The sequence below is a fragment of the Condylura cristata genome, unplaced genomic scaffold, assembly GCF_000260355.1.
Source record: "Condylura cristata isolate star-nosed mole 26May11 unplaced genomic scaffold, ConCri1.0 scaffold00019, whole genome shotgun sequence".
Lineage (NCBI taxonomy): Eukaryota > Metazoa > Chordata > Mammalia > Eulipotyphla > Talpidae > Condylura > Condylura cristata.
Genome location: NW_004567120.1, coordinates 8,402,567 through 8,421,538, shown reverse-complemented (window position 1 = coordinate 8,421,538; position 18,972 = coordinate 8,402,567). Strand labels below are relative to the sequence as shown.

Sequence of the window (18,972 nt, the reverse complement as noted above, 5' to 3'; positions counted from 1 at the left end):
CCTAAACTTATTATTCCTACAATTTATTTGTCTGATTAACCTACAAGACTAACACTTGTTAGCAATAAATCATGGCATTTAGCTTTAAATGATAAACTACATCATCAAACATATAGAAATCCTGGCATCAATCTAACTACAAATTGAAATTTAATTGAAATAGTACCACACATATAATGTATAATATAATCATAGAAACAATCATTTAAGAAAAAATATTTAGAGGTAACAATGAATATTTAAACAGTATATTCTAAGCTTTGAGAAAACATATATCTGAAATATCACTTCATGATATGGCATCGGTGCAAGTGTTCTACTTTTGCTCTGGGTAGACTGACTAAGAGAAGTCCAGAAAGACACTGAAATCAGTGGATCCTATGATGAGTGAAGAAACTAGAGTGCCCCCAAATCACCAGAAAACAATGCTGACCATACATAACAGAAGATAAGTTGAAGAAATTCAACTCTAGACAACAAAACATGAGTGGAGGACAGGCTTCCAATGGAGTGCAAACCAAAGTGTGGATACATGCCCAGGGACGGAAAAGTTCCTTGCTATGAATTTATCTGAGGGAGATACAAGAAAGAGTTCTGTCGTGATCTGGACAGACCACAAGTGAGAAAGGCAAACCTCAGAAAGGCATGACTCACCCCATACACTTGCTCTAGGAGCAGGCAGCTTTGGGGACAGAGTACATGTAGTGGAGATGCACTGGGATACACTGGGGCTTCATTGAAAGTTCAGTCCCCAGAATGCATAGACAAGGGTCTAAAGCACAGAAAGGAAGGGCTAGCAGCTATAACACAGGCACCAGCTGTGCCCATGCCCACGACTTTCACCATCCCAGTAATTTCTCCCACCAACAGAAGACCAGGCTACAGAATAGTTTCCCTGACACCCAACACTATTTACTGGAAAATTGGAAGTTTGACATCCTTACTGTTTACAAAGCAAGTAATGGGGAGAGGGAAAAAATACATGAGTCCTTAGGGAGTATACCACACCACAGAGAGAGTAGTTGTCTTATGCTGAAAAATGTGCAATGTCCACATTTGGGTACTGGATCTTGAGGCCCTAGCAACAGGAGTTGTGCCTCGCTCAGACCTATGTCATTACTTCCACTGGCTCTACTCATGGCAGCGATGCTGCCATGTCTTCCAATCCCTCTTCTCATCTTAAGGACAGCTCTAGCAAAATTGTATGAGCAGATTGTATCTAATAAGAAAAATTGATACACAGGCTCCAGGCTTTACAGAAAGCTACCACCAAATGATGGGCACATGGACACAAAAGCAGCCTTGCATGACCTGCTGGCCAATCAGTCATCAGAATGCAGACTCCATTCAATCAGGACTTGCAGCTTCTTGCCTTTTCCCATAATTCTCTGGAATCATCTGGCACTTGCTATGCAATATTTTAAATATTCCCAGGAATGCTAAGCCTTTCCTGCCATCTTTATAAACATGTACTTTTTACTATGCACTTTTGCCCTTATTCCTGAATGCTATAACTTCTCTATCACTTTGAAAAAATTTATTTGTTCACTCGTTCAATTAATTGATCAATATAAATTTCTGAATTATAACGCTAGGCACTGTGCTAGAATTATATAGATTATATACAGTGGCTTAAAAAACGTGAAGACATCAGCATGGCTACTTTCTCAAAGAACTCACATCACATGTTAAAATCATGAAAAATAGAAACTTGCTGAAGGATATGGCAAGATGGCCACCTTTGAATGATTATCATACTCAAAATCAAATTAGATCTTATCATTGCTTTATATTGTTTTGTAGAATTATAATTTGTAGTTTTCTACAAAATACACATAAAAACAAATAGCATGAGGTACTGAAATTTATAGTAAATTGAAACAACAACTGAGGTTCAAATTATTTTAAAGGTTTTGTGTAAAGTTTAGAGAAATACAAGATGTTGGCCCCATTTTATATTAGGAAAAGCATGAAAAAATTAAAATAAAGATTCCATATACTCTTATCCAATACATTTTGAACTTAAGATTCTAGAGATTGTGTAAGTAGATCCCAGAATATTTTCATATTAAAATGAAAATCTTTTTCCTATAAAAATTCAATTTTGTATGTAATTAGTTCTAAGGCTTTTTTTTTTTTTATCACAATGAAGCTCTTCCTAAAAATCCTTTGAAGGCCTAAATGTGTGGAATTTGAGGAGCTTTTGAATAGGTCTCTCTTGTATCTTTTTTTGGCTAAAATAATTTAACTTATACTATCCCAAATTACAAAAATGTATGAATAACATCTCAAACTTGTAGGATATAAAATATTTACTTTTCACATTAAAAGGGAATACTATCTATATTCTTGATTGTTTTGCAATAAATATCTAATAACCATTATCTGAATACAACTATTTCCATGTAGTTGTGCATATTTAACCTCTGGATCCATATTTTATACAATTAAAGAGGAATTAAACATCCAAGTAACATTAGTGTTCTTAAAATTGCATGTGATTTGTGATTATATTTTTTAAATGTTTGTGGATTCATAATCAGATGCTGCTTTTTTACTAGTCAATATCAGACTCAGGTAAGAAAATCTTAGTTAAAATAACATGAAAGATTATTTTCACCAAAATTAAATACAGTATAAATTTTAAGACTCATATGAGACAGTATGAATGACCTACCTGACAGGATTGCTGGTTAAAGAAACCCTCAGAGATTCTAGGCAGTTAAGTAGTTTTTCATCTGAAATACCAGATCGTAATTCATGAACATATTCTTGTGAAGACAGGGTGCATTCATGTTTGCTGTTTTTCAGTCCTCCCTATTAAAAAAGAATAAAAAACCACTATTTAGACAAACAACAGTAATTTTAGGGAAAAATTTAAAGTAGTACATAAAATATATAAGCACTTTACGTATTAAAAATTTGTACAAAATATGTAAGAAGCACTTAAAAGTTCTTGGTCATGGAACTGACATGGTAAAATCAAGTGGTGTATCCCTCAACATGCTCCTCAATCTCATTTAAAAGAAAACTACACTGTTGTGCTTATGGCCAGAGTAGAATGTTGACTTAAGTTGCATAAAGTTATCACTGACAGGGATCCTTAAATTTATAATTCAGACATTATGATTAGCATTAACTAGTCCTTTTTATCCCACAGGATGAGATGAACTTTTAGAAAGCCTCTAATAGCTTTCCTCATTAAGATATTTTATACTATTCCAAAAAGAAAACCAAAACAAAAGCTAACATGAAACATTATATAAAACCCAAATCAACTGAAATATATCAGTGTGTCTACCTCAAATAAGGGAAAACAGTTATCAAATGCAAAATAAAATATACACTCTATAATATGTTTAACCTAATTAGTCTAAAGCATTCACCAGTTCCCAACTATTCCTTCCTAACTATGATGCTCTGTAGCTTAATCTTAAAAAAGTCATTAAATGCAATTATGTGCTATAGGCTTTTTTTTAGATTTATTTCCAGTAAGCATGAGGATATTTCTAGAACTCATTATCATCACAGCTCCATCACCCTTACCTCCCTCACCTCACTATAACTATCTAAGTAGTTTGGTGGAAAGGCTAAGAAGAAAACATCATCAACATATTTGTTAAACTAATGTCTCATAGTTCCACATTCTAGACAGTCAAAAAAATCATAACTACCACTTTCTATATTAAAAGTATATTCCCCTGGCCCTCCCTGGTGGTGCAGCGGGTTAAAGCACTGCACTGAGAAGCTAAAGCCACTTCCACATGAGTTCAATTCCCGCCTGCCCCGGAGGTGACCACATGGCGTGGCAGACCTCTCCTGACCCGCCCGCTGCTCCCCTCAGCAGTGTACTTCGTTGATCTGCCTGTTCTGCTCCCTACTCTGTCTCTGGTGAAGCCTCTCACCGCCCCGAGCCTCTGCCTCTGGCCTGTACCGCAGTTCTGTATGCATAAATAAATAAATCTTTAAAAAAAAAAAAGTATATTCCCCTGAATTAAAACTATTCAAGTCCCATTTTCAAAGTCCATATGAATTACATGAAGTTTCTGCTAAGTATCTAAATCAGAATAAAAAAACATTTTTTTCTGTTTGATAGAAGTCACATTGCTAGAGGATATAGAATTGTTTAAAAAAAAAGCAATGTGTTAATAATGAGAAATGATTCCTTTGGATTTCATATTATTTGGCTGTTTTATTTAGAATACTTCTCAATATAAAAGTGCTCAATTATTCTTAATGTCACAATTTTTTAAAAATTGCAATAAGTAGTGAATGTTTAAAGCCTGATCAAGTCTTATGTAGGGGCACTCTATTCCCTTATAGCACTGTGTCACTATTAATATTATAGCACCATTATAGGAAAAATCATTATCTGTGTCTTGCTTCTAGACTGGGAACTCCATGTATTCCAACCGTCTAACACAGTTCATAAATTTAGTGAGCCTCAACAAAAGTATGCTATTATTGAATCTGTCCATAACAATTATAGAACAAGGAATACAATTTCATAGTTTTAGCTTCCATATTTTGTGTAATGGCCCTGACTTGACTTATATAGTTCTGTGAGTTTATACAGTACATATCCAAGAATTCTACTGGAGGAGTCATCACACAGATGGCACAGTTTTTCCACATTTCTAGAACTTATTTATTCATTTTTTTTAAAATCACAAGAAATTCTAGCAAGTAAACAGTAGCATAAAATTTTGCCATTATATACTAACAAATTAATGTCTCTTTCATATGATCCTCAAAAAAAGGCCTTACTGCTACACCCCTGGAGACGTGTAGATAAAGCACGTTCCCATTGGATGATCTATTTATTTACCATTTTCTCTGCCTGAAAGACTCTTAGCTCTAACATCGCCATTGCTGGCTATCTTGTCTCAACAGTCTCCTCTCCTCATTCCAGCTACAACTACAGCACCATTTTGAAACTTATTTGTAGTATTTGCTCAATAGAAATTTAATTTGGTTAGCAATTTACTTGTTTACTTTGTCTTCCTCATTAAAATATAAGCTCTATGAAGCAAAATCTTATCTAACTTGTTCACAGATATATCACCAAATAGCAGCACATTGCTTGGCACACAGTAAGTACTCAATACATATTTCTTGTAAGGATGAATTCATGGTGAATAAAAAATTCCAACATGCTGAAACCACCAAACTCAATTCAGATTTGCTTCAAGTTATTACAATGTTAAACAGTTCTATATGTTATAGAATTAATATTATAAGTTTTATATATTATAGAGTTTAATGTTAAGTATAGATGCTAAGTATAGAACAGGTATACTGAGACAGTGTACAGCATATAGGGAATACCTGAATCTACTACTAGTTTTAAATCATGGCCCTATCACTTACTATCTACGTAATCTATGAGCAAATGCTTGAATTATCTCTATATACATGTTTGCATATCTATACATAGGGGTAATAAATATCTCTCCCTCATGCTTGTTATGAGAATTAAGCATATATAATGTGCATTTCAATAGTAGTCACTCAAAAATACAAAGTAAGCTGTATCTCATATGTGCATTTCCTGAGTGTCTCATAGCTATAGAATAAATAAGCTGCTCAAAAAAATTTCAATTCCCTTTTTCCATATGGTCAAAGCTGAGATATTCTTAAAGATTTATTTATTTGTGCAGACAGGACTGGGGTACAGGCCAGAGGCTCAGGGGCGGCGAGAGGCTTCACCAGAGAGAGTGGGGAACAGAACAAGCAGACTGACAAAGTACACTGCTGAGGGGAGCAGCAGGTGGGCCAGGAGAGGTCTGACACACCATGTGGTCACCTCCAGGGCAGGCAGGAATCGAACTCATGCGGAAGTGGCTTTAGCTTCTTAGTGCTGTGCTTTCACCCGCTGCACCACCAGGGAGGGCCAAAGCAGAGATATTCTTAATGGAAGAACTGGAACACTCATCACCTTGCAACTCACTCTACTCCCAATACTAACAGACAAATTTAAATTATGTAGTTTAGGATACACTGTGTTCATGATGAAAAACTATAAAACTCTGCAGTAAAATAAGTTTTATCAAGCTTTAAAGGATTTTATCAAGCTTTAGCACAAGTTCAAATTTGAAACTTTTGTGAACTTAATGTATTAAATACACATGCTGACTTTTTATGATTCACACCTTAAATTATATAATGTTATAATGCAATGTTACTTCAATAAAAATGTAATAAATTATAAAATCTAATAATATGTGAAGAATAGACATTAAAATCACCACTTGAAACACTTTTGCTATAGAAACAGACAATCAAGATGACTGTCAAATTCATATAATCAGTGTAGTTGTGAGTATAAAACTCAGGTATGGTCCTCAGGTTACTGCTTTTTCCACAAAATGTCACACTTCCTCAATACTGAATAAAAGATCAAAGCAACAAGTATTTAATTCTGAAATCAATATTAAAATATGGTGCAACATAATATTAAAGAAATCATCTCAAACCAAAACAGTATAATAGATTAATTTTCTCTATACTTAATAGGTAATACAAGAAAGACATATTATTAACATCTTTTCTGATACTGAACAAAGGAAACAAGTAGATAATGGATGGATAATAATGGAAATCTTAATTAGCTGCTCTGTATGAGATTAATGAAAATTACCACTGTGCCCATTTGATCTTTAAAAAGTAATGCAGACAATGTTAGTAATTAACATATATCATGCTATTCCAAAACGAGCTGAACAAAAAGATTTCCCAATTTGAAGCCATACCTTAATTTGAAAGTCATTAGGCATTAGGATGGAGATATTTGTCAGTGTGACTGTGTGTGTATTATTTTAAGATATTACAGAAGAAACAAAAAGAACTTTACATCAGTTTAATAATCATGTTTTCCCTGGTCTGATATGAAATGGGTTAGTATAAAAATCAAACAACTGCTACTCTACAAAGAACATTTTAAATTTCTAGTGGAAAGATCACTTCTGTTTCAGACTTACCTAGTCTGAGGATTACCTTATCATTTAATTTATGTACAGATTTACCTATAATATGATGAGTGACTCCATAATTGCAACTTGTACAGTTAACTTTCTGCATAACTAGGGAAGAGCTATTGATTGTACAAAGGACTTTTCAATTCCAGTGTGCAAATAAATAGTAGTTACTATCAATTGAGTCATCTTCCAAAAGAAGGACAATATTATTGTCATGAAAACAGTAATACATTACTGTTTCTGAGCTTGATTGTAAGCCTAAGTGTAGTTAGGTTTCTTTGATGATTCAAGTAAATTTCATATCTATCATTGCAGTTCTCTAAAAAAGCAACACATTTGGAATTATATCTATAAAGATTCATAGGTTGTTCTTTGAGAGGCTCAATATACTTTAAAAATTTAAGAAACCAGAAAGTCATTTTCCTTACAATCAGTTCTATAAGTTCTGATATAAAATAAGAAACAGAACACATGCTTGATCCAAGTCAATCTACCTGTTTATTGTAATGGCGATGTTTTTGGTTTAGGCTATACAATTCTAAATATATTGATAAATCTTTACATGACTTATCTCCAGTTCCACAAGAAAAAAGGTCTTGAAATGAGAGATTGTTATGGTTTAGTAATTCACTTATAGAAAACCTATAAAAGACATTTACAAATAAATGTATATTGTTATAACATTTCAAATAATTTCATATGCAATTTGCAGCACAATTTCTTTTAACTGCATGAAAAACAGCGTAAAATACTACTTATTATCAATTGTGGGTCTGTAAGAAATAAAAATCTAAACAGAAAGCTACCATCATGAAATAATTTCATATAATGTCGCTTCTCATTGCAGGGCATATTGTTTTAATTTTTTAATTTTTGTTTTAAGTTTTTATTTTTATTGAGAAACATTGGTTTACAACACTGTACGTCTTTTAAGGATATGGTTTCATACCTCTTCAAATGTATGTTAGCAAACAAGGCCCACCACAAAAGAACAAATAATCCTCTGGCCCTATCCACTGTGTCCCTTCACTTTCCCTCCACATCATTCTCCAGCCCCACTCTACTGTCCTCGTTCTGCAGTGAGAGTTCAAGGGTTTGTTCTGGTTTGGTTTTGCCTGTTCCTTTGTTTTGTTTCTCAATATTCCACATACGAGTGAAATCATCTCGTACCTGCCTTTACCTGCCATACTTTTTATACTTAGCATAACTCTCTCCAGTTCATAGACATTGTCTCAGGTAGCAAAATTGTATTGTTTTCAAGTTAAGTAAAACACAATGCTTTTAATTAAAGCCTTTTCAGAGGGGAAACTATGTAAAAGAAGCGGACATATCCTACATTCTAGGACATAAAAATCAGAGCAATATGGAAGCATTATAATTCTTCAGATTATACATATCATTTTTTCCCAAAGGAATTCACTAAAAATTAGTTAAAGTGCTTAAAGTATAAGATTTCCTATGATGAAATAATTTATTGTTTATTTATTAAAGCTGCTATATAATAAATGTCAGGTTAAACATTTCATCCCAAAATCATAGAAAATAAGACCAAACACTTAAGTCATTTTTTAGCACTGGTATTTTCAGATATGTCAAGCATACACAGAAATTCTTTACATATACTTAGTCTGTCACTACATATTTAATATATAGAGTTTGGAAGAAAACACTTTATAATAACATACACTAATTAAATAATTAGTCAAATACACAATAAATTTCAATTATTTTTGACATTAACCAAAAGTGTGGTATTTTGAAGTAGAACATGGATGTGAAAACATTGAATTTCACTTCTTGTAAAATGACAGTCTCATTGAGCTAGACACCATCAGACATTAACATTGAAAAGCTAACCCACAATTAAATGATTTGTTAGTGAAAGCAAATTAAAATATTTAATGATATTCAAAATTAGTCAGTATAATAAGCAATCAATCCGGCAAATTTCTCTTTCATGTCAAACACAGTGAACATGTGATCTATTCTATACTTCACATCTATCTTTACTTTCCTTATAAATCTAGTAGTTAGCAATTATGATGAACAATGTGCATATGGGTGAGTGATAACAAGTATATCTTTAAAACTACAAATTGTGGCTACTGGCATTTCTTATGAGTTTTTATCAACATCCACAGCAGTTGATAAAAACAAAAAGCTTAAGCATTATCTTTATCTTTTATTTGATAGAGGCCCTTGAGATATATCTGATAATGAAATGTTAACAGATAGAAAGAAACCCAGGGGTTTCTGAATTGGATTCCAATTCAGAAAATATGTAAAATATATCTTTATTTTCAGTAAATGCTAACTTGAATTTATTATAGCTATTATTATAGCAATTATTTAAATTTTGATTGCAAGCAACAGACTACAGTGATATAAGGAGTAAGTATAGCTTGTTCATCATGACTAAGAGAAGTCACAGATATTTTACTATCAAACCATTCAAACCACATCTGTGGCAGTACCTCAGAAGATCATATATGTTCACCTTTTCTTCAAAATTCCCTAGTTATACAGGTTCACTTCGTTGGGTCATTTTTTAATAGTTTTAAAGAAATAGTCTCATTTTTTATTATATTTTTACCTTTTTATGTCTTTCATCATTTTGTGCATTTTTTCATCTCAGTTGTAATCCCCATAGGCTTAATCTCAATTTTTAATTAAACTTTCTATTTTGAGATAATTATAAATCTGCATATAATTACATAAGAATGTAGAGATATCCCTTCTTTACCCAACATCTTGCAAAACTATATTAAAACATGACAAAGATATACTTTGCAGAAATCTACATATCATATTCAGTTCCCTAGTTTCGTATGCCATTATTTTTGTATTTATGTATATATTTAATTCTATGTAATTTAATCATGTGTAGATTAATGTATCCAACCACCAACATCAAGATACAGAACGGCTTCCTCATCTCAAGGTTCCCTCAGTTGCCCTTCCATAACCTCACTCAAATTGCATAAGCAACATCTATCCTGGTGACAACTAATTGATTTTCCATTTTTATGATTTTGTGTTTTCATGAATGTCATATATAGGAAAATAAATACCATGTGACCTATGGCACAGGCATTATTCACTCAGTATAATGCACTGGAAATTCATTTTTTGCACATATCAAGAGCTTGTTCCAGTTTACTGCTGAGTAGTATTTTATGGTATGACTATATGGCAATTATTTAAACATACTTACATTGAGGACACTTGGGTTGTTTCTAGGTTTTGTGTATTATGAATAATTAAATTGTTATATACATCCATGCACAGACTTACATATGTACTACTTTTGTAGTTCTCTTTCTCTGGACAGTGTCAAAATTAAAAAAAAATTGCTTAGCATATTTTCATTTAATGGCTTTCCTTTTTAGCCCTATGTATTTTAAGTTTTACATTTAAAATGACTCTAAGAAGTTGTCCATAGGTACAAAGGGGTCTGTGATATCAAATGGATTAAGAATCATTAATCTGTCTGCTCAATTTGTAATCAAACTATATTTTACATATTATCTTGTGAAGAATTATAAAGCAGGCTACTATCTCAAAGAAAATTCATCTATGCAAATAGTGACTAAAAACAATGAGCAGAATTTGCTCCATGATAACATCCACTAGAATAACCTACATATTTAACACAGGCAGTTTTATCACTACATCATACATATAAAAACAGTAAAGAAGACATTATCAATATTTGTTCTGTTTGGGAAAAGACTATAAAGATATGAAAATATGCTATTCCTCCCTAATATCCCATTTCTTAGATCCAGATCCAAGAGTAACTTTAGAAATTGTAACAAAACCAACTTAATACTTTTGGAGATTATAAATGTTTGTTACAGTTTAGACACAAACTACATTTTATGTAGGTAATGAAAACTACAAGTTGCAAATGAGATAAAAATTTCTTTCACAAAACAAAAAAAAAATTACCCCATTATTTCCAACCCCCTAGCCTTCCAAACATTTTAGTGCTGTCAGCCAAAATGAACACACAATTTTATTTGCTCCCTTGCTGAGCTACTGATGAGAGGTAGTGAACCAATGGTAAAATATCGAAAGAATAGGAAAAGATCTGTGACTAACTGATATATAAATAAACAGAGATGTGTCATTGGAACTGAATGAGTTTCACAAATTTAGATATCAAAAGTGCTTTACATTTCTACCACACAAAATATATAGTCCTATAAAGTCTTTCATATGACTCTAACAACAAGGGAAGATGTTAGTTACTACATGCATTTTTCTTTCTTTCTTTTTTTTTTTTTTTTGCAGTTGTGAAAACTGAGCCATGGAGAAGTCATAATTTGTCTGAGACTATTTAAATAGCAAATACTTGTCAAAAACAAGCTAGAACCCAAAATAGTGAGTTCTTTCAAGAGGGAACAATTTGTACTCAATGGAGAATTATATGAAAAAAGGAAATGTGAACATTTTCAGAAATATTCTTCATCCCTCATTGTTGTGCCAATTTTATCCCTTTGTTACTTAACCTCCTGGGTCTCAGATTGCTTATTTGCAAAATGGGAAGAATCTAACCTCAGATTTGTTGCAAGGATGAAATTAGGATCCAAATAAAACACAACAGCTGTTATACACTAAGCACTCAGTTGATGTTTACTGTCAATATCTATCAATATCATATATTTTACGAGTACTTTCCTTAAAAATTGCCTAGTGGAAGAAATGTTGATATTTTGAAATTATTAGTTTCTGATCAAAGATTTCTGGTCAGGTGATACCCTGTGGGATACATCTTTGAGATGCCCAGGAAAGGATTTCTCCCTTTAATAGCCTAGATTACGATATTACTTTCAAACTGCTGTTTGAGGGTTCATAAAGGTCCATAAGGTGTTTCCCCGTCTCCTCTGGGGGCTGAGGAGGGTATATGTAAGAAAGAGGTTTCATGGAGGGAATCTCCAGATCCTCTCCTTCCTCTAGTAGTGAGGACACTGCATATTTATTTGCTTCATTTGTTCCTATTTTATATATGATTTCTTATGAATATGCTGCTTTCATATAAAGTAAAATTTTAAACCTATTATACTAGATGTCCTCAAAGGTTTTGCCCTTTAGAATCCATGATCCCAAATGCTACCCTCTGCATAACAGTAAAATGGAAACCTTTGTTTTTTAAGGTTTAAAATTTCAGCTGACCACCAAGTTCTCTTCAATACAGGTTTTCACTTTCTCTACAAGAGAGCACTAAAGGCAGGCAAGGACCTTTCTTATTGTGCATATGGTGTTCTTTTCTTATCAAAATATTCCCACTCCACTGATTCCATTTCTGTGAGGTTCCAGGCAATGGGAGTACAAATATAAGCCAAAATATAAGCCACCAAAGAGCTTACTGATGGGGTAGTGATAAAGGACAATAAGAAGTATGTTATCAAACAATGTGATAAGTACTATAATAGAGGTAGTATGGGAATTTGAAGGATAGATGGTATGTTCTTACTTGGAAGAAGAAGGTTAGATAAATTGTAAAAGGTGAGTACATATTCACCCAAGTCATATACAGCTCTATTAGTCAGAAATTACAATAAATATTGAGGTAAAATGTTCAGAGACTGATACCAATAGGGCGAGGTTCTTGATGCTGCCTGTCACTAGAGAAAGACAATAAGGAGAGACAGGAATTAAATCTACCAGAAGTGCTTTATTCATAAAGAATATGGTTGGGGGGCGGGACATAGTATCCTGAAGAAGCCATTCTGCCATCTTTCCCTAAGCTGGTGTTTTTTGTTTGTTTGTTTGTTTGTTTTTGCAGAGTTAAATAGCCTGTCACAGTTGATGTTTCCAGGAAAAGTTCAGCCCCCAGAACTTGTTATCAGCTCTCTGGTTGTCTCGATTCTGGTACATGTGATGGTGTTAATGTCAGTTTTTCCTCCTGGCATTATTAGGGCATGAATCTCAGTTCAAAGTAAAAGTTTTAAAGAAAACAAATACTTCATCCTATAGTGTGTACATGCAGCCTATGTTATGTGTATATCTGTAGATTCCTATACATGGTATAATGTTGTTTCCTTCCTACCCAGGCCCCTATCAGGACTTGAGAGAAAAGTAACAAACCTAGAGCTCAGAGGCAATGCTTCTCAGAGCAACTTCAAATATATAACAGTTTCTGAGTTGAATGTGATAATTTCAAAGTTCTGTAGGTTCACATATTTTACTTCTTTATTAAATTGTATGCATGTGTATTTTACTTCTTTATTAAATTGTAGAAAATGCTGGTTCACAACACTGTATATAGTTTAGGGGCATAGGTATACACCTCTTCATATCTAAATTACCACACCACACCTACCACCAAGACATCCATCATGCTCCACTATACTCCCCTTTTGCTCCCTGCCCCCACCCTCCCTTCTAGGAGTCCCAATTCTACAATCAGAATTCTAGAGTTTGTTTTTGGTTTATTTTTGCCAGTTCCTTTGTTTTATTTATTTATATTCTACATATGAGTGAAATCATCAGTATCTATCTTTCTCCTTTTGACCTCCTGGGACCACATGGATGGAACTGGAAGAAATTATGTGGTCCCATTTATTAAGCTAATGTGATAAAGCTAAGCATAAACTGGATCACTGGAATAATGACATTATGACCACGTTCTGCAATCTAATTTCAACATCCACACATGCATTTAGGATCATATGTCACTCAGGTCAACTTTAATTATATTAGAGTAGTGAAAGCCAAAATACCCCTAGTATGAAAAAAAATATATGTTTGTACCAAACAAAGACCAAATACACTAAAACATATTATACTAATAAAAAATTGTCACAAATGGAATAGAGAAAACTAGTGGTACAATTGGGTCACCTCTAAGCACAGAGAACTCAAAAATGCCCACATGTACGCATTGTGGGTACTGTGAATAATGACTTAGGTTCAGCAAAAAATCATTTATCACATAAAATGTTAAGCTAAATTTTATCAGTTTTGTATTTTTCTTTAACAAATATATTTATTTTTAAAATTGTACAGAGGACACTAGCATCATATATCTTACTCATGTTTGGATTAAACAGTATAATTAAAATATTTTCAGTCAACACTAGGGTCTTTGATAAGATTTTCCTTTAAAAAAGGTCAGTATTTTGCTCAAACTTGAGAAATTGCCATAGGTGAGAGGATGGCATAATTTAGGCTGTGAAGTGATAAGTATATTATAAATATATATTATAAATATAAATATGGGCAGGGAGGTGTGTAGGAAAGCAGAGAGGGGAGCAAATGGAAGTGAGAGATTTGTTTAGAGTCTTTTAAATTCATCAGGGAAGATGATAATGTGTTGACCACTAACACTGCAGTTAGAAAGACAAAACTAGACTTTATCACAAAACTAGAGAGCTGTCTGGGATATAAACATAGGTAAATAAATAGGAATGCCAATCTAGCTAAGTTGGAGATTTTAAGATTTTCCCTAGGTTGAGGCAGCTTTATCTGAGCTAACATTGTTTGTAATTTTATAGGACAGAGAACTGAGAGAACTGAGAGAACTGAGGCTAGAAAAACTTGGGAGAGATCAAACTATTAGTAAGTGATAAAGTCTGAATTTGAACAAAAATTGGTGTGACTCTAAAGTCTGCTTTGCTATGAGGAACATATTCTCTTTTGTGTCATTATTTTTCATACCTTTCTATATTTTTTTTTTTTGCTAAACCCTCCTTGGTTATTATTTCTTTTATTATAATAACCCTCCTTGGTTATTATTTCTTTTATTATTTTATCCTTTATTTCTTTAACTCTTACCTTTTCTGTAACCAATCTATTTCAATCAAAAAAGGTTTATATCTTTTCAACTTCAACCACTAGGTGCATGTTATTCAAATCTGAATTTACTTCTATTTGATAAAACAGACCTCAAGGCACATGTTTATAGGAGTATATTTATAAGTAAAACATATTGATGTTGGGAGAAATAAGTCATCAGACATCAGTTACACATTACCTGAAATACAGTACTTGTACAGAAAAGAATGAAAAAAGAAAAAAAGAACTTCCCCATAAAGGGTTTCTCACATATATTTAATATAGCTAAAAATTCTTAATTCTAATACCCTCTCATTGATTACACAGTGAGTAATTAGAATAAGCCCTAGATATTCCAGTAAAAGTTGCACAGCAATCTAGGATTCTTTACAAAAGCCATGCAAAACAGTCACATTAAAACAAATCATCAGGCCCTCCCTGATGGCACAGCGGGTTAAAGCACTGCACTGAGAAGCTAAAGCCACTTCCACATGAGTTCGATTCCTGCCTGCCCCAGAGGTGACCACATGGTGTGGCAGACCTCTCCTGGCCTGCCCGCTGTTCCCCTCAGCAGTGTACTTCCTCGATCTGCCTGTTCTGCTCCCCACTCTGTCTCCAGTGAAGCCTCTCACCGCCCCTGAGCCTCTGGCCTGTACCCCAGTTCTGTATGTACAAATAAATAAATCTTTAAAAAAAAATCATCAGCCTAAAATAACAACTTTGACTAGTTTTGGGGCAGTGCTATCATTTCAATGGATATTAGTTGGTATAAATGAAAATTAAAACAGTTTTCTACCTTTAAATAATGTATATTGACATAGCTATGCATATATAAACATATACAAATACACAGAAAAATCTAGCTGAAATCTGAACTCAGTATGGTCACAATCACTTAATTGTACTAGCAGTATTGGAACTCTCAAGCTAGTGTTCACTCATGAGAACTGAAAGCAATTATTCAGAGTGTCTACTATACATTAGTCATTATGTAAAGCACTGTAAGTAAAACAGAGACAAATGAAAGCAAACAGCCTTTGCCTTACAGGAGCTTAAAGGAGGAATGCTTATAAAACTCAGTTATGTGTCAGCATTACAATGATTCATTCATTCAAATACAGAGTCATTAATTTAAAACCATTATTCTATGGCATTTGTGCTTGGTGTTAATGAATTGAGCTCAGTGCTCAAGAGTTGAAAATATAAATCTTAAGGAGTTTATATTACTCACTATAAGTTAAAATCATATAGGTTCATTCATAAAACACATATTGAACATCTCTTATGCACCAGAAACTCTTGCTGACTCTGAGGATGTGGTAGTATATCAAGCAGACTATGAGCGCTACGTGGTGATTCGTATTTTCTTGTAATGTGAATAGAAACAAAGTGACATAACTGGAATAAAAAGGGGGACCCAACCAAGATACCCATAATTGCTTCCTGGAAGAAGAAAGCTGTGTGAAATAAAACCTGAGGATAAACAGAAATTGGAGAAGGCAGAAAAAAGCTTGAGTGAGGTTTAACAGATGCTGAATTGTGTTGCTGCCAATATCAGATTACAGATTTGGTAACTGTTTCCTAGATATTTTGTTATTCCTTTGTTCAGTGAATATATATTGATGAGTGTCATCTCTTCCTGATGTAGTTTCCTCAGAAAAATCAGAGATATGCCCAGAGGGGGTACCCTTATAAGTTATCTGCTTGTTCCCTGAGCCATCTTCAATATTTTGTCACTTCTTGAATTCTTTTAAGTTTCACAACTTTGTGTCTTATATACAATAAATGGTTTTTGGAACGCCTATCTCCTGTTTTCAAAGTTATCATAATTTAACTTCTTAAGGGATTCTTACCTACCATCAAAGTATTGCCCCTATTTTTCAAAATGGCATTTTGAGGAAAATCTATTTTTGATATATAATAATTTGATGAAATTAAATAAATTCAATTAAAATGGCCATTTTCATTATAATTATGTTGTGTGTAAATCATTAAAGAGAAATTTTATCCTTTATATTCTTTATTCATTTCATCTCGAACTGTGTTATTCCCATCTCTGATAACATTCGTTCAAATAATCTTATACTTTGCTACTCTTATGTATTTGATCATTTGTGCTCTTTCTCAACTGTGGTAAAATACACATGAAACTTTTACAATCTTAATCATCTTATTGTACTCTTTAGATAATTATTATTGTTACACAAATATGCTTTTGAAAGCATATCACTTTCCTACATACTAAATTTAAAAGTATGTTTAAATTTAGGAACACAGTTATCAAATTACTTTATCCTCCTGACTGTCAAAATTCCAGTTTCCAACTGAAAGATGAGAAAATAGCAACACATAACATGACTAGTATAAAATAATAGCATGACTAGTTCCTTCAATTTCTATTGAAGGGTTTTATTGTCTAGAGTTATTCCTCAAATTTTACTCAGTTGTATCAATAAGTCTCCATCAATCAACAGAAGCGGAGAAAAATGGACTGTTACATTGCACATGCATGTTTCATGCAGTTAGTGTGTTTGATTGCATTTATAAATAGCTACTTAAAGTTGCAGGCTTAGTTATGATGAAAGAACTGGTATTATTTTGGATACCTATCACTATCTGTAAATGATATGCAGATAGATCTTTGTTGTACCAAGTCTAGAGACTAGTATACTTAAGGTAAACATTCCCTGTTAAGAGAGGAAATTTCTGTGAACCTTAGCTAACTTGACATCATGCTAACCTTAACCCCTATGAACTGAATGGAGCATCATACTATAAAAATGTTTTGAATCAAAAAATCTTTTCATTCCCACCTACATTGATTATCTAGAATGAGAATGCTGTCAAAGTTCTGCCTAGAATATCATGTAGCTGCCTTCCAGTTACCAGATAGAAGACTTCTTGCATGTTGTCAGTGGGACAGATAAAATGCCACTTCACTACATCTCTCTGAACTTTGATTTAATCCATGGCCACCCCACATATGATTCAATAAAGTTCCAAAATTCTAATTCACAATTGTCAATTTAGACCCTTTCATCACTGGCTATTTCATAGGTGGTGACAGTAAGCCTCAAGACTAAAACAGCTCAATATATAGCATAAAAAACCAGTATCCACTATGAATCATTTTCCTCACTACCCTGTAATAAAAAAACTAAAGCTAATTAGATACATAAGCCAAAGGAATAAAATGAGCATTTTCATTTTACTTAATATACTACTAAATTCATTTGTATTCATCCAATATTTTATCATTAGTATGGAATCAGAGATGCTTACATGCATATATAAGCTTCAAACATTTACTTTGTGATAATAATAAATCATTTTAACCAGAGGGGAAATTTAGATCTGGTTTTTATAACATGCATATGATGCATATGCTTTACACCCTCTAACTGTTAAAAATACATATAGCTAAGTTTCCGTATAAGAAGTACACCCTACATTATATAGCCAGTCATAACTTCTAAACATTTTCTTGTTTCATGACATATATTATATCACTTCATCCTCATAACAGCCATGTGTGTTATTCAGGGTAGAAAAGAACAAAAGAAAGACAATGAAGTCCAAGTAAGCTGAGTATGTTGCTGAAACTCATGAGCTATATTGCTGAAAAGAATAGAACCCAGATATTTCCTCTTAGTTCAATGTTTTTTTATTGTAAGGTATTTTTTAAAATAGATATTTTAAAAGTAAAATCCAGTAATTTGAATAGGAAGAAACTTCCAATGACAAGATAAAATCAACATAATATTCAATATTAAAAAAAATTTAAATGTACTTAAGATTACTGGATTTGACAAGACAAAACAAAAACAAACAGAGAACTATAAACCAGAGACATTATGCAGAAGAAGGGGAGGGAGGCAGGAGCACAGGTCAATTGCAGTGGAAATTCTATGGGGACTACACCTGAGAAAAGAAAGTAAATATTGTAAAAAACCAAAAAACAAAAAACAAACAAAAAAAAAAAACTGAACAATGATGCAAAATATAAATAAGTATTTTTTTTTACATACGCAGTAAAATAAATAAAAATAAATTTGGAAAAAAACCAAACTATTACTTGATTGTTACCCTTAAATGATAGATTCTGCTATGGATATTTACCACATATTGCATGAAAAAATTAGAAATTATGTTTAAATAGATTTGAAAAAACAGTATATCTAACAATAATGCTTTGGAATTTCCACTACTATGA

General features: G+C 32.9%; 1 protein-coding gene across 1 annotated transcript in view; it reads right to left on the bottom strand.

Annotated features, from left to right (window-relative positions):
• Positions 1 to 18,972, bottom strand: part of DIAPH2 (diaphanous-related formin 2) — an 831,186-nt gene that overhangs the window by 651,509 nt on the left and 160,705 nt on the right. Inside the window, exon 5 of the mRNA XM_004685633.2 lies at positions 2,678 to 2,817. Coding sequence (XP_004685690.1) covers positions 2,678 to 2,817 — 140 coding nt within the window. The remainder of the gene's footprint in view (positions 1 to 2,677; positions 2,818 to 18,972) is intronic.